Source organism: Bos javanicus, chromosome 4 (assembly GCF_032452875.1).
Source record: "Bos javanicus breed banteng chromosome 4, ARS-OSU_banteng_1.0, whole genome shotgun sequence".
NCBI classification, from domain to species: domain Eukaryota; kingdom Metazoa; phylum Chordata; class Mammalia; order Artiodactyla; family Bovidae; genus Bos; species Bos javanicus.
This window is the reverse complement of record NC_083871.1, coordinates 119,587,291-119,603,430: the sequence shown is the minus strand read 5'-3', so window position 1 is coordinate 119,603,430 and position 16,140 is coordinate 119,587,291. Positions and strand designations below refer to the sequence as shown.

At 57.8% G+C, this 16,140-nt stretch overlaps 1 protein-coding gene across 5 annotated transcripts in view; it reads left to right on the top strand.

The window, feature by feature from the left end:
• Window positions 1–16,140, top strand: part of PTPRN2 (protein tyrosine phosphatase receptor type N2) — a 599,207-nt gene that overhangs the window by 354,168 nt on the left and 228,899 nt on the right. For all 5 annotated transcript variants that reach the window (XM_061415339.1, XM_061415342.1, XM_061415343.1 and 2 more), the window contains one exon: window positions 3,574–3,638. In XM_061415339.1, coding sequence (XP_061271323.1) covers window positions 3,574–3,638 — 65 coding nt within the window. The remainder of the gene's footprint in view (window positions 1–3,573; window positions 3,639–16,140) is intronic.

Here is a 16,140-nt window from a genome sequence, read left to right as displayed (position 1 = left end):
ACTTCTGCACATCCTTTCAGGTTAGAATCACGAGGATAAAGAAGGAGGCAAAATTATTCCACTGTAGCTACGGGCTTAATTATATGGAATGCTGCATAAATTGTCAAGTACGAAGAATTATTCTGATAAATTAAAATACTAATTAAATAGGCTATTGCGGAGTTTTGAGAACATTGTGGGGTTCTGCTCCTCCAGGTAATTTGCATATCCTTCATCTAGCGAATTTAATTTTAAAGGACTTCTTTTTGTGTTTGGAAACTCTTTTTGTCTCCTGTGAAGATAAGAATGGGCTTTATGCATTGTTCTCGCCTTTATTAAAGCAGCGTCTCCCGGAGTCTCTGCATCCTGGCCTGCTGGCGCTCACGCCCACCAGCTCAGGGTCCACGTTTGGGCATAAAAATAACCCGGAGCCGACAGCCAGCAGGAAATCCAGGCCCAGCAGGGCTCCTCTGTCCCCTTGAAAGGTTCCAGCCCTGCCTGGGAGTGGAGATGAGCTCCACATCCCGTGGAGGGTGAAACTCGTCTCCCTTGTGTCTCCAGGGGATGCTGGGCAGGGGGCACACAGGGGTCGGTGCCCGGGAGCCAGGTCTGGACGCCTGACAGAGCTCAGGGCACATGTCTGGGTGAGGGACACGATGCATGAACATGCGAGGTCCCCTCCACTCGGCAAAAGGGACGCATGAGGCGAAGTCCATGCAGCTGGGCCAGGGAGCCTTGGAGCAAGTGGACACAGCGGTGGGCTGTCTAAGAACAGCGTGGGGAGGACTCGGGATGGCTGAGACTTGCAGAGCATGCTGAAGACCCGCAGACCACTGGTCCTTTCAGATCAGCGTGAGCTACAATAAATGGATGTAAATAAACAACCACAAAAGGGCTCAGCCTAATACAAACTGTACCGTTCACACAGGCTGGAATAAAGGGACCATCCCAGAGTGTGTGTGTGCGGCTGCCATCCCCACCGGTGAGAAATTTTAAAAGGGAGACAGGCTTTGTTGAAAAGGAGTTGATGCCCAAGACTGAGAAGGTCACACAAGAGCCTGAGACTTGGAGAAGAGCATTTAGGTCCCATAGACGCACACGTTCCAGCCGCCGAGGGGACACACGTGTGCCCGGAAACCGCAATGACTGTCTCCTGGGAGGTTTCTCGGCTGAGAGCGGGAAGGCAGGGACCCTGGGGGGCTCTTGGAAGACCCCCACTCCAGGCGGCGCCTTGGGGCACTGCTGCTCTCTGGCTGAGGATGGAGGTGGACCCGGAGTCGAACTCAAGGCAGCATGATTTGGGACTCTAGCTCAAGTCATTCGGAGAAGGTGCCCGTGGCCTCCGGAGGCCCCCGTGAGCATCCCAGCAAAGGCTCCACATGTTCTTCGAGAAAGAGCCTGTCGGGGAGCGGGGTGGGCAGCCTCAGGAGGACACTGGTGGCTCGTGCTGTTCTTGGACAACGTGACAGTAGTGGATGGTGTGGGGTGTTAGGGGCAGACTCACCACGTGCTGAACCACGGCTGCCGCAGAGCAGAGTCTGTGGGTCACGTGAAGCTGAGCGAAGGTGGCTGGTCCTCCCGCAGGGTGCGCCTCAGGGTGCACCTGGTCCTGCGTGCACGTGCGTACCCGTGTGTGTGTGTGTGCTGTGCATGCACACGTGCGGTGATTGGGACGAGGCCCACTTACGGAGGGCTGTTAACACCCCGCGGCACCTGAGGACCACAGCAGGCTCGAAGGGCGGAGCAGACTCTGCAAATCGGATGAGAACAGGGGCAGACGTGCGTCCTGACCCGGGAGGCAGAGACGGGCCCCTGCGCTGCCGACCCGTCTCCCCTGCAGAGCAGGGGGCGCTCCTGGGGCTTCTCTGGGTGGTAATGGAATGTCTGGGGAGGCGGGGATCCCTCCGGCCGATGCTGGAGGGACTAGGCCGTGTCCAGCCCCTCCCAGCAGACCCTGGATGTTCCAACTGCCTGCAGGACGCACCGGCCTCAGCATTTTGTCTGTCCCACCTGTTTGGTTTTTCAGGGACAGCCCCCATGAGTACTGTGTCAGTTCCCAGTGAAAATCCTTTAGCAGACCCAGTCCCTTGTCAGCACGAGGCTGAGTCCCCAGGCTCCCTGGCTGGCCCCCTGAGAGGCGGGCAGCTGGGGGAGCCCTCCGCGGGCACACTTGAGGATGGCGAGTGATCGTTGGCGGCTGAGCCTCAGGAGTCCCTCCGGCAGGTGTGCGGACGCCTGGCTGGGTACTCGCAGCCTCCCTGCTCGCTGGCTGTTCACCCTGCGCCTGGAATGCCTGTCCGTCCTCTGCAGCGATGGTGGAGCACATTTAATTCCATCTTTAGTGCTTTGTGTCCTCAGCCTATTGAAGACTCACTATTATCCCCCCAAAGTAGCCTGTCATTCAGTAAAATGCCTCCTTTGTTCGCAGGAGAACATTAAAATCAATTGCTTTATACCCTATCTCTTAAAGAATATCCTCCATTCAAGGCTTACCTTTGAGCCGCTGCCCCCTCACCACCCTGCCACCCTCTCCCCAGCTTAGAGCTTCTTCAAGTGCTGGTGCGGTAACCCCTGGGTTTGTGTCTGCCTCCCCCAGGGCTCCCATAATTACCTAAATGTAAGAAATAACATTCATTTGTTCAAAGGAAAACTTTCTGCCAGACAAGGAGAGGGCCCCGGAGGCTGGGGAGGTGGCTGTGGCAGGCTCTGTGTGTATCCCTCTGAAAGATATAATTCCATCACCTAAGATGCACGGAGGTGTTTCACAGTAAGAGTGAAAGTGATGGTTGTTTTGCTCTCTCATTCTGCATTAATCACAACTGCAATGCACTCTTCCTTCTTAGGCTTTGCGATAAAATTCTATTCCTCCTGGTTTTCATTTCCAAAATGACATGGGCTTTATCCGAAAGAATATTCCCGCAGAATCCTAAGCCAAGGTCAATTGCCTTGTGACACCCTCCCTCTCCAGGAGGTGGGGACCGCGCGCCTGCCGGGCTGGCGTCGGGATTAACTGGGCTTCATCTCCGGCAGCTAATTGTTTCCAGGACCCATTCCACTTGGTCTGATACGGAGGGTAATTCATTCTCTGAGAGTCTTGCTCATTCTAAGTCAGGAGCAAAGTAGGACGAGGGTAGTGCTGGAGGTGGGTCCTCACAGGATGTTCTGCCAGGGGTAGGAGCCAGAGGGGGTAGACAGCTCCGGGAGCGGGTGAGGAAGGCTCAGTCGGGCCCCCCGGCTGGTGAGTCTGTCTGTGAACACAAGCCTTGGGACCAGAACCTACTTCCCAGTACACATCTGCAACCCGCCTGTCGTTCAAACCAAGACTCCGGGCGGCACGCCTGCCTCCCGTCTCTCCCCCAGGCTCCATAAGGATGCTGTGAATTTCCTAAGATGATGGTTTGTGGGAGGGACCCACATCCTGCCCTGGGTGGGGAGCCCCCTGCCCGGGTCTCCACGCCAGGCTCCTCCACAGCTAACCGTCCACAGCTAACCAGGCAGGCAGTGACCACGGGGCTGGGTGGTAGGGGGTGCTCAGGTGTCTGGAGAACGCGCTTCTCTCCTCGCTGACCTCTTGCCTCTCCATCTCTCCCGCAGCTGACAACAGAGACAAACTGCAGACCATGTCTGGGCTGAGAGTTCTTCAGGCCGGAGTCGGCTCGGTGAGTGACTGCGCGGCCGGGGGCCTGGCAGGCCCTGGCCGGGGCCGGAGCGGAGGCCGGGCTGGCCCTCCGGTGGCGGGGGCGGTGCTCACGCGTGGTGCCCGGCTTGTGTGACGCTGCTTGGTTGCCTTTGAAACTGCTCGGTGTCTCCCTCGAGAAAATGCTGGAGCCTCTGGGAGCGCGATCTCCCTTCTTCCAGTGACACAGGTGTGAGGTCTGCAGCGGGAAAGTTGTTCTCTTCTTCCCGCGGGAGGGGCCCTTCCATCTCCCTAGTTACAGACCCCGTGGGGCGGGGCGGGGCGGAGAGAGCAGGGCGCCTGCGCGTAGACGTGACACCCTCGGAGGCGTCGAGTCCCAGCATCGCCGCGCCGGCCACATAAGTAGGCACTCGACTGAGTCCTCCATCAGCAATTAGAGCCGAAGGCACTCAGCCCCGGAGCCCTGGCGTGGGCCGAGCGGATCGCGGGCAGTTAATGAAACGTGCGCTGTGCGCCGCGGATGCACCGCCCTGGGGTGCTTGTCCCCATCATGAGTCAGCGGGCCCGGAGCCAGTCTGTGCGCGCGCATCTGAAATCCCTGATTTCACGCCCGCCGTGACAGTAATTAACCGTTAAGGGCGCTTATTTACCCGCTCCTGGCTCAGGGCGAGATGCCTCCACGTGGCCACTCCAAGGCCCACCGGAGCCCTGGCTCTTGAAATAAGAACGTATTTAGCAGCTGCTTCGGCACAGAGGCAGGCTCTGTGCTCCACAGACACCAGGCAGGGCACCTTGCGGGGGGCCTGCGCCGAAGCCCCTGTGTCCCCAACCTTGGCAATTGGTGACGGGGAGGGGACGCCCGGGGTCTGTGGGGCCCCAAAACCATCTATAACCCTCGGGGGTGCAGTGACCACTGGCCGGAAGGCAGAGGGTTCGGAGGATGCAGGCACAGATGGAAGGTTCTGGTCCGCGGCTCCCAGCCTCTGCAGGGTGTCCTTCCTGCGGGAGCTGCCTGGTGCCCAGTGGTGGAGCGGACCCAGACCGACTCTGGCGAGGGCCCTGAGCATCAGGGGTCAGAGGCGGCTCAGGCCCTGGGCCCCTCCCTCCTGTGCAGTGGCAGAGCGTGTTCCTTGGAGATGGCAGACCGCCCTGGACAGGGGAGGGGAGGAAGGACCCAGGTCGGGGTGCGGAGCTGGGGGCTGCTGTGGTTCTGGGCGGCGGGGAGTTGGGGGTGGGGGTGTTGCGACTTTGCGGACTCCTCTGACTAGAGGTCGTAGGGACAGGTCTCGGAGGAGGGCGCTGACCACCGCCCCCTGCTCCTAGCCTGGCCGGGCACACATCCAGCTTGCACGCCGGGCCCCCTGTCTGTGATCTGACGCCTGTGTCACAGCTCGGAGACCTGCCCCGCCCCCTGGCCCCCGCCGCCCATGAACCCCGGGCCCCCCACGCCCCACCCTGCCGTCGCGCTCCCCCTCATGGTCACTGCTCCCTGGCTCATCCTGTTGGACAAACACGTGCACCGGCGTGTCCAGCTCATATGGTGAAAGCTCCCTGGACATGTCTCTCGGCACACTGGCCTTCTCGCCTCCCTGCCGCTCGCTGCCTCCTTCTTCCCAAAACCACCCCCAAATCTGCAAAGGCGTCTGGACTCCTAGCACCAGCAGGTCAGCATCTGCTCACTCCTGACACCCGGCCCGGCCCAGCCCCTAGCGTCCCCTGGATGGTCCACGTCTGCGGCCTCGGAGCTCAGTGGTCAGCAGCAGTGGTCACTGTCCTGAGCGTGGCCTCTGGTCCTCCTGGCCTGCCTGCCTGGCCTCCTTCTGAAGCCAGCTGCACTGAGGGGTCTTCGTGTGGGGTCTGTATGTCCCCGGGGATCTCCCTGAGGCCACGACCCTTACGTCATCCTGTGACGATGACCCCACCTGGCCCGTTCTCCACGCTCCAGGCATGCACAGACACCAGCCCTAACTTTCTGTCCTTGGAGACCAGCAAGGGGTCCCCGAGGCTGGGCGAAGCAAGGACCCTAAACCTCTCCCCACACACACACCTGGCCCTGCCCCGGACCCCAGCTCACGGCAGAAATTGGTGACGTGCTTTCTGGGGACTGGGGGACCCCACGAGGGGAGCCTGAGTCTCTGGCGGCTTGTCTGCAGAGATGACAACCTACACTCAGAGGGGAGCCCCTGCCCACTTCTGGGTGCCCTTCCACTATCTGGCAGGGCTCCGGCCTGGACAGTGGGGGTGCAGGGCAGAGCAGACCCCAGCCCACAGCACTGCTCCTGCGTCTTCGTCCCTGCTTGCTTCCTCTGTGCTCCTCAAGCGGCCAGAAGCCTGACCTCACCCTCCCCAGGGGCAGGAAACAGCCACATCCCAGACCGCGTACTCCGTCCCAGGCTGAAGCATGGCCGCGGGCGGCTCTCCTCCCCAGGGTCTCCCCGAGTCGCCCGTGTCTTCCCGGGGCGCCGGGTCTCTGCGGCCACGGGGCGCTCTAAGCCCGGGTCTCAGGCCCCGTCCTTTTTCATCCGCAGAGGCAGTGCCGCCATCGCCTTTGCGGTTGTCAGGCCCCGAACCCAGGTCCCATAGAGGGAAGGGGGTGTGTGTGCGTGGGGTGGGCCCTGGATCTGGAAACGGGCGCAGGAGGGGCAAGTGGAGATATGTGTAAGAAGCTAGTCTTTCTTTTTCTAATTTTAATTGCCTTGTGCAGTGTTGAGCCTGATTTTGATGCTTCTGATTTTCCTTGAAATGTATTTGATATGAATGTCTCTGCTAATTCCTGACTCTGGAAAGTGGAGCAGAGTCTTGATTCCTAGAAATCTGCCATCATTTACGGGATGTCTCCCCAGTGCTGCTGATTCAACATGCGATGACAGATAGCGGAATTAACGCCTTTTAAGCTAAATGGAAATATCTCAAAACAAAATTTAAAGGCAATGAACAGATTAGAGGGGACGCACGCATTCCTGATAGACTGGTGGTGTTTTGACATTTTTCAAAATCTAGTTTCTGATGTCTTGAATGTCTTCATATTTTTTCCAGTGAATAAAGTCATGTTTTTTTCCAAGGGAAAATTATGATATTACCAAGAAAAATAAACTCAAACATTTGGAAGAAAAACCATCTAGATGACTGTCCCCAGGCCAGCATTTCCGTGAGAGTGGCTTGCGTGGTGTATCTGAAATAAACCGGGGCTTCCTAGTTCTCTAGAGTGTCGTAAATGCAACACGATTAGCAATGTACCTGCCTGCGTTTCAGCGGGGCCCCGGTGCAGATGCCCTGGCATAGCTCTGGATGGCGGCCTTGGGGCAGAGCCAGGCAGGAGGGAGAGCTGCCTCCTCGCAGGTTGTGGGAAAAGGAGGGGTTCTCCCGCACCCCCTGAGGGCCCCTGCACTGAAAGTTAAACTGACGAAGACGGGCACGCAGGAGCAGAGCGGCACATTCACTTGATCTGTGTTTCCCAGGACACGTGGGGAGAGAAGCCCACATTCGTGGGTAGACCAGCTGCCTCCTGCTGAGTCGGGGGGCATGGGTGCGGACACCATGTGGGTCTCTGCAGAGGGCGTCTCTCCCAGAGGGTCTGGGCCTGCCTCAGGGAGAAGACTGTGCGCGCGGCTGGAGCCGCCCTCGGCCACGGGGGCGTGTCGGGGGGCGTGTCCTGGTCCCCAACTCGTCGGTGAGAGGTCGCACGTGGTTTTGGGGGTGTCTCAGAGCCTGGGCTCGGGGAGCTCTGTGGGGCGGGGCAGGTGGCCATCTACCCCCCGGTTCAGCCCAGCTGCACTTTGCCCCCATCGGTCACCGTTCCGGCTCCTGGGTAAGATTTTTGTCCAGAGAAAGGATTCTGCGGCCAAGCGTGTGTCGGTCCCCTCAGACCCTGAGAGGCTGTGAAGCTGTGGTCGCACTCCTCCCCCTATGCCTTAACGTGGCTCAGCTGTGTGCTGCCTGTGCTGGCAGGTGTGTGCGGCTGCCCACAGTCATCACGGGAGGCCGAGCGGGTGGCATGGGGACACTCCACGGTCACTTGAGGGACGGTGTAGTTTCCCCCAGAAGCGCCCCCAGCCTTGCGTGTCTGTGGAAGCACGTGGCTGTTTCAGCGGCTGTTGGGAAAGCTCAGGGTGCGGGGAGCCTCTAAGAAGAACTGAGTGGTGCTCAGCGGCCAGAGAACGGCAGCCCAGCCAGCCCGGGGCACAGGGACCCTCGGGGTCGGGGGGTAGTGTTGAGCCGAGTCCCCAGGGACCCTGCGGCCAGTCCACTTGGACTTGGGGATGGATTGATGTTGACAGCCTTGCCAAGATGGGAAGAAGGCATGTGGGGCCAACCCCCTGCCCTGAGGGGACGGTGGGGACAGAGCCCCGTGTGGACCTCAGGCCACGGGGAAGCTGTCACCCCCAGGGGTCACTTTTCACGTGTGGATGGAGTGGCACTTCATCATGCTTAGTAAATACCCGCAGGTATGCAGTCAGTACCCATAGGAGCATGGTCGGTACCCATAGGTGCATGGTCAGTACCCACAGGTGCATGGTCAGTACCCACAGGTGATGGTCAGTACCCACAGGTGTGCAGTTGATACCCACAGGTGATGGTCAGTACCCACAGGTGCGTGGTCAGTACCCATAGGCATGCAGTCGGTACCCACAGGTGCATGGTCGGTACTCACAGTGACAAGGTACTCGTGACAGAAATGCCTCATGGCTGTGCTGCCCGGGGACCGGCTCTCCAGGGGATAAATTCATGGTGATGCAGGAAGCCCCGTGGCAGCTGTGGGGGGTGGGGGACGTGGCAGAGGACCCTGGAGTGCAGAGCCTGCAGACGCGCTGGGGACGTCCCAGTGCTGATCTGAAGCCTCATCCTTGAACATGGCTTCAGAGGTGGCTGGCGGGTAATAGTCTCAGATCTTTAATAGAAATCATAAGTGCTAACAGTTCCACTTGACTCAGGAAGCTGCAGGACAGTGCGGATCTGACGCTTTAAGAAGGGCCTCACTCTCGGTGAGTCCTCACACCCCAGAAACTTATCTTATGAGGATAATGCACCAGGCAAGAAAATGAAGGGCTTCCCTTGTGGCTCAGCTGGTAAAGGATCCGCCTGCAACACGGGAGGCCTGGGTTCAGTCCCTGGGTCGGGAAGATCCCCTGGAGAAGGGATAGGCTACCCACTCCAGTATTCTGGCCTGGAGAATTCCATGGACTGTATAGGCCATGGAGTCACAAAGAGTAGGACACGACTGAACATCTTTTGCTAAGAAAATGAAAACGCAGAGCTTTGGAAATACCAAAACTGTCCTAAGTGTAAAACCCCAGGAAGGTCATTATGTCATATTATTTCATGAAGATTGTCACGACAGCTCTGAACCTGAGCGCAGCTGTGGAAACTGTGCCATGGACTTGGGCTGGGGCAGCACATGCAGACGTGAGGTCACCCCTAGAATGGTGGGATCACAAGCCAGTTCTCTCCTTTTCCAAAATCTCGGTCAGTATCATTTGTAGCTTTTTGTTTTGACATTGTTGTAAAGTTACAGGAAGTTGCAAGGAGGGCCCAGTGAGGCCATGTATATGTACTCACCAAGCCCCCACCCCGCGGGCTGCACCCACGTCGCTGTAGGCTGAGAGTCAAACCAGGAGATGGGTATCAGTTCAACGTGTGTGTCTGGAGAAGGAAATGGCAACCCACTCCAGTAATCTTGCCTGGAGAATTACATGGACGGAGGAGCCTGGCAGGCTACAGTCCATGGGGTTGCAGAGTCGGGCATGACTGAGCAACTATCACTCAATATGTGTGTAGGTATTCGTCATTTTATCTTTGATACCATTTCTTATAGTTCTAGTAAAGAAAAAGCTTGCAACCAAAGTAACTGAGAACATGTTTGCTTTTAAATAAGTGAGGACGCGAGAGGAAATGCCACCACGTGTGTGCTGAGTGCGGCTCCCAGCTTGCTGTGGAGGACATTCCAGGTAACTCGAGTCCTCACACACTCACATCTGTGGTGCTGTGTTAATACAGACACGTAGGCAGGACGCGGTAAGTGGTCACACGTGTCCCGGGTTTAGACCGAGGCCCGTGTTTGGAAACCCAAGGGGAAGCACCCTGGGGGTGTGTGGACGCAGAGGGCGGGAGCGGCCTGCAGGGACCGCAGCTGGGCCCGGGCAGGTGGGGAGCTGACAGGTGGCGCTGGGGGGTGGGTCTTGTGAGACGGGAGGAGCTGCAGGCTCCAGAGTGTGTGAAGCAGGAGCGGTCGCTTTGAGGATGAATGCTGACACAGATCAGACGCACACGCCGGAGCCGGCAGGCTGTCCCGCGTAGACTGTGCGCTGACTGAGGCGGCGCTGGCTGTTGGACCCTGAAGACGTGAGGGCTGCTTGGCGGGGCCGCTCTCGCCCCCGCGGCTCCCCCTCCCTGTCCGGCTGCAACCAGAGGATGGAGGGTGGGCCCTGGCAGCCACCTGGGGCTCGGGCGTCCTGGGCTGCTGGGGGCCCTGCCCTGTGCCCGTCCTCGAGGGCTCTGGTTCCTCAGGTTATATTCTTGTGCCTGTCACTTAATTTTTATTCTAATCTGTGTTTCCAGACAGAGAAAGTTGATTGTTTTTCTTCAAGGTGTAAAATGTGCGTCATCCCAAGAAAGGCTTCTTGAGCCTTGTAAATATTCCTATTTATGTTTGAAAATATGCATAAAATTGCGTTAGAACATTTGCCGCGGTCTCTCCAGGCTGCCCTGAGAATTCCAGTGCTAGGCTGAGGGGGCGGTGTCAGAGGTCAGAGTTCGGGGTTGGCCATGTGGTCCCTTCCACGAGGACGGGTCCCCAGCTCTGCTGGCCGGGCCCCTCAGAGCTCAGCACAGCGTCCCCCACACAGCTTTAACCAGGGTTTCTCATACTGTTTTCTTATTTCTCAAAAGTGAAGAGACTCAGACAAAAATATGTTCAATATAATTAACGCACTTGACATGGTGGCAAACGTGAGTTCAGTGTGAGGCGGCGTCCTTTCCCTCCGCGGTGCTGTATACAGTCGCCATCACGTGGGCCCGCAGGGTCTTTTGAGTGCTTTCCGTGGTTTAAAGCAGGCGAGGTGCCTGTGATGAGGCAGTTGCCATGGTGACACACTCAGCTTTGATGCAGCGTCAGGGTAAACAGTCATGTAAGATGGAGTGCGTGTGGTCTGCCTGTGGCATCCCCCACCATCCCAGGCTGACATGTCAGCTGCATTGCTATAGAAAGTGCCTGGTGTGTGTCTCCCTGCCAGGCCGCACTGTGGTCCAGCTGGGGCCAGGCGACCATCCTGCTGGGATGCGGGAGCAGGCACGTCTCATGGTCTGTGAGCTGGTTCAGGGTCCTCCTCCCCGGAGCCGGGCAGCCTGGATCAGAAGGCAGTGTTGATGTCAAGCCGAGCTCTGCAGACGCTCGGAAGAGCCCCCGGAACGCGGTGTTCCAGAAGCCCGCTTCCTGTCCTCAGCCCTAGGACTTGGAATTGCCGAGAAGGCGCAAAGACCGCTGGAGGGGTCGTGCAGAGCACCCCAGCCTCGTTCAGGGCAGCGGCCGTGTGGCCAGGGGCAGCCCGCGAGAGACGAGTGTCCCTGGCGCCCACGCGCCCACTCTGCCAGGCAGAGGCAGATGACCCTCCGGGTGGGGAGCCGGGTGCGGGGGATTGAGGTCGGAAGCGCCCTCCAGGCATCACCTCCAGAGGCTGAGCTTCGGTCCCTGAATCCAGCCTTGCCTTGAAATTAGAAATGTCCTGAGCTCTGCCTTTTAGCTGAAGAGCCCCTGAGGCTCCCGTCACTTGGAAATGTGTCCACTAGAGGGTCAGCCCCAGGCCTGGCTTCCGGTCTCCTGCCCACAGATGCGGGTCCTCCAGGGGCCTCCACACCCGCTGCCCCCCGAGTCCCTGCCCGAAATGCCGTGGGGGGGATGAGTCGTGGGGGCATCACTTGGTGGGGAACCTGGGCTCAGGCCAACCCCAGTGACCTCCCTGAACTGCACTCCTCTGTAAAGGTTGTGTCCTGAAGTCCTGGGAGTCAGGATCCCGCTCTGTCCATCATGGGGGGACATGGGTCCCTCCGAGGCAGGCTTGTGGTGCTTGCCTCCTGCTGCCCACCCCCCCAGATCGGCGCTTTCACAGTCTCCCTCCCTCCCCGGGGATCACAGGGTTGGGGGTGGCGGGGAGCTGCTCTGAGTGGATGGCTGCTCTGCCGTGGGGGACCCGTCCCCTGCCTCTGACCCGCCCCCTCCAGGGTGCTCCCCAGGCTGTGCTGGGTCACGTGAGCTGAAGCCGGTCCCTCCTCTTCTGTGAGCTCTGGAGCGAAGCCGCCTGCGTCGCTACCACCGGTGCCTCCAGCTTGTGGTCTGACGCTCCACGGCTGCTCAGTCACCCCTGGTTGGGGCAGAGTGACCGCGAGCCCAGGGCAGCAGGTGGACACCCGCCTGGGCACGTTCAGTCTTTAACTGTGACCATCCCAGGCCGCGTCTCCATGGCAACAGGTGTGCAGCCCTTAATTGCTGATTTGAATACTTCCCCTCTGCTTTATCCATGAGTTCAAAAAAAAATAAAAAGCTGTGTTCACCCATATGAAGTTCACCCATATAATGTAATTAATAATTACATTAATTAGTAATCAATGTAACACTACATATAATCAAACACCAAATTTAAAACAATCTCACATCAAAACAGACACTCAGCCAGTGCCACGCTGGCGACTGCAGTGTGGGCCTGCTCTGTCGAGATGGCCCGCGGCTCCCCTGCAGTGAGGAGCGGACCCCACACAGGCGTCCACCCGGGACGGGGCCCCTTCCTCAGTGTGTCCAGGCCCAGCCAGGCTGTGCTTCGCCGGCCATCACGTGCAAACCCGCATCTGAGCAGAAGGGCAGCTGGTGCTGGAGCTGCTGCCCCGGGCTGGGACTTGGTCCTGAAAGCATCCAGGGAGGTCAGAGGTCCTGTGGGCCCAGCGGAACCGCCCTCTCTTTACCTGGACCCCCAGACCCCTGGGCGCAGAGCCGCTCCGTGTGTGGCTCCACCCAGGCCCTGAGGTGGTCCAAAGACTCTGCCCTCACTGGGGCCACCGGTCCTCTGACGTCCCTGAGACACCACGTGGGACCCGTTAACAGGCCCTGGGGCCCGCGTCCCATGTCATCCCTCTGCAGGACTGGCCTCCCGACCTGCCTCCTCCGGGGCCTCCCTGGTTGGCGGGCACCTCCTGCTGGCTGCGGTCTCTCTCCCAGACCGTGGGCACCTCTGACCCGGCGTCAGGTCCCAGGGCTGACAGTGGTGACCAAGCGCCGTAGACCAGGGCTGCAGACTCCGGCATGTCCCCCCTCAGCTCTGAGGCCAGAGTGCAGAGCCCGGACGGTGCGGGGCTGCGTGCCCTGGGGGCTCCCAGGGAGGGTGCGTCCGCCTTGTCCCGCGCCTGGGGCTGCCCTGTCCTCGCCGGCCTCCTTCAGCCTCTGCCCCGCCGCCTCACGGCCTCCCCAGGTGTCTCCTCTTAGGAGGACTAGGGCCGCCCTGCCCCCCAGTGACCTTGCTTCCCTGGATCACCCCCGCCAAGACCCCATGGCCAGGGAGGCTCCTTCCCAGGACCGGGGCTGAGGAGGTGCACAGCTTTCGGGGAGACGGTTTGCCCTCAACACCCACAAATCACAGACATCATCCAAGCACCGGGCGCGCCTGTCCGCTGACCCACAACCAAATTTCTCTCCTTTCGGGGTTAAGGTGCCTTGCTCACCTGGTTGGTTAGCGGGGTTCACCTCTCCAGCTGATTAAGAGTCAAGTTTGAGTGAATGGACCTTGGGCTACATTGGGTCCCCTGCTCCCCAGGCCCCTGTGCACTCACACACATGCACACACATGTACACACAGGCACACACATGGTCCCCAGCTCCCCGCCGCCCATCTGACAGGTGTGAACTATGGTGGAGGAATCAGGGCTGGAGAACTGGACCGAACCACTGTCTGTGCCCGTCCTGAGAAATGCACGGAAGTGTTCCCTTATAGACCTTCCTGACAATTGCACACTTCAAAGACAACATGAAACGTAGAGTCTAATTTGTTACTTGTCATTAAATTAGTTAATTCTCGCCATCTTGTTGTTCATCTTTTTCTCGAGATTCGTGAAAGTTGAAACCCCGTAGGCACTTCTTGAGGCATGTGACACCAGCTGCACTCCGTGAGTAGGGTGTATTTCAAAGCGAGGTTAACTGCACACATGAAGGTGTTAGCGGCAAAGGTCGTGAGACACGTTGCTTCGTTGTTCAGTCACTGAGTCATGTCTGACTCTGCGATCCCATGGACGGCAGCACAGCAGGATTCCGTGTCCTTCACCATCTCCCGGAATTTGCTCAGATTCATGTCCATCAAGTCGGTGATGCCATCCAACCATCTCATCCTCTGTCATCCCCTTCTCCTACCTTCAGTCTTTCCCATCATCAGGGTCTTTTTCAATGAGTCAGCTCTTCACATCAGGGGCTAAAGTACTGGAACTTCAGCTTCAGCATCAGTCTTTCCAGTGAATATTCAGGGTTGATTTCCTTTAGGATTGATGGGTTTGATCTCCTTGCTGTCCAAGGGAGACAAGTGTAAAACCTGAACTTCCCAACTTCTGGATAAGCTGCAAGGTGGGGGTGGGCAAGTGAGTGAGCTTGGCTCCTAGAATGAGGCAGTGGTCCTGCCACGCACAGGGCCCCCCGGATGCACCTGGACCAGAGCCTGGGGCTGTCCTGCTGACACAGGGACGGCCCTTCCTGCCTGCATCTTACTCATGGTCACTCTTCGGGGGGCCCCAGGACAGCAGGTGTAGGGAGAGCGCCTCCCTGGGGTGATGGCGCCCAGCCCCTCGGGGGAGGGGGGCACCAGACTCACAATCGGCGTGTCTGCACAGACTCCACCTCTTGTTCCTGAGGAAGGAAGATGTTTTCAGAGGTGAGTCAGGCCTCTGCGAGTGTAAACTCTGAGCCACAGCTCTGGTTTTGAGCGAGAGCGTAAAGCAAAAATAAATTTTATAAGAGGTCTCCTTCTTCCCTTGACAAGCACTCGACTTTACCCAGCAGTAAAGACGTCTAACTCTTTGCTGTTCCTTGTGGCGACACTGCCTTCAGTGGAGGGGAAGGGCGGCCAGGGTGAGCGTCTGCACGCTGATGCTCTGGTTTCCTGGGGCCGCCTCGGGGGCTCTGTGCTTGGGCGTCCTGGGAGCTGGGATCTGACATCCGGGCATCCTTCCCAAGGCCTCTCTCCTTGGCCCGTGGACACTGCTCCTCCATATCCTCACGTGGTCACACCCCATGCGTGGCCGTGTCCTGATCATGTCCTCTTATAAGGACCCCAGTCACACTAGATCATAACCCAACCATAGGACCTCATTTTACCTTAATTCTCTCCTTAAAGGCTCATCTCCAAATACGGACAGACCCTCGGGTCCTGGGGTCATGGCTCAGGCCCCAGCACTGAGCCGTAGTCAACTCTGTCCTGTTGGTGTCTCATTAGGCTCAGTATCACCTGGACGAGTCGGCTTCCAAGAAATGTCCCTGTCCTATGCACTACACCGTGCCAGACAATAAATGAAAACGTGAACAATTCTACATGCCGGTCACAGAGATAAGCGCAAACAAATACAAGGTACTGTGGATGCCTAGAAGCCTGTGGGATGGTCTTGCCCAGAGCTCCACCAGATCCATGGTTTGATCTGGGACCCCAGTTGTAGCAATAAGGTAACAGCAGGCTACCTTGCAAGGCAGCTTGCAAGCTTTAGTTGCTCAGTCCTATACAACTCTTGGCGAACCCATGGAGTGTAACCCGCCAGGCTCCTCTGTCCATGGGATTCTCCAGGCAATAATACTGGAGTGGGTTGCCATGCCTCCTCTAGGGGATCTTCCTGGCCCAGGGATTGAACCTGGGTCTCCTGCATTGTAGGCAGATTCTTTACCTTCTGAGCCACAGGGAAGCCCAACAGCTACCTCATTGGAGTACAAAATGAAACAGAGCAAAGACTAACAGAGTTTTGCCAAGAGACCTCACTGCTGCTGCTGCTAAGTCGCTTCAGTCGTGTCCGACTCTGTGCGACCCCATAGACGGCAGCCCACCAGGCTCCCCCGTCACAAACACCATCTTCCAACAACACAAGAGACGACTCTACACATGGACTTCACCAGATAGTCAATACCAAAATCAGATTGATTATAGTCTTTGCAGCCACAGATGGAGAAGCTCTGTACAGTCAGCAAAAAATAAGACCAGGAGTTGACTGTGGCTCAGATCATGAACTCCATATTGCAAAATTCAGACTTAAATTGAGAAAGTAGGGAAAGTATGACCTAAATCAAATCCGTTACAATTATACAGTGGAAGTGACAAATAGATTCAAGGGATTAGATCTGGTAGACAGATGCCTGAAGAACTGTGGACGGAGGTTTGCAACATTGTACAGGAGGTGGTGATCAAAACCATCCCCAAGAAAGAGAAACGCAAAAAGGCAAAATGGCTGTCTGGGGAGGCCTTACAAATAGCTGAGAAAAGAGAAGCTAAAGGCAAAGGAGGAAAGAAAAGATATTTATC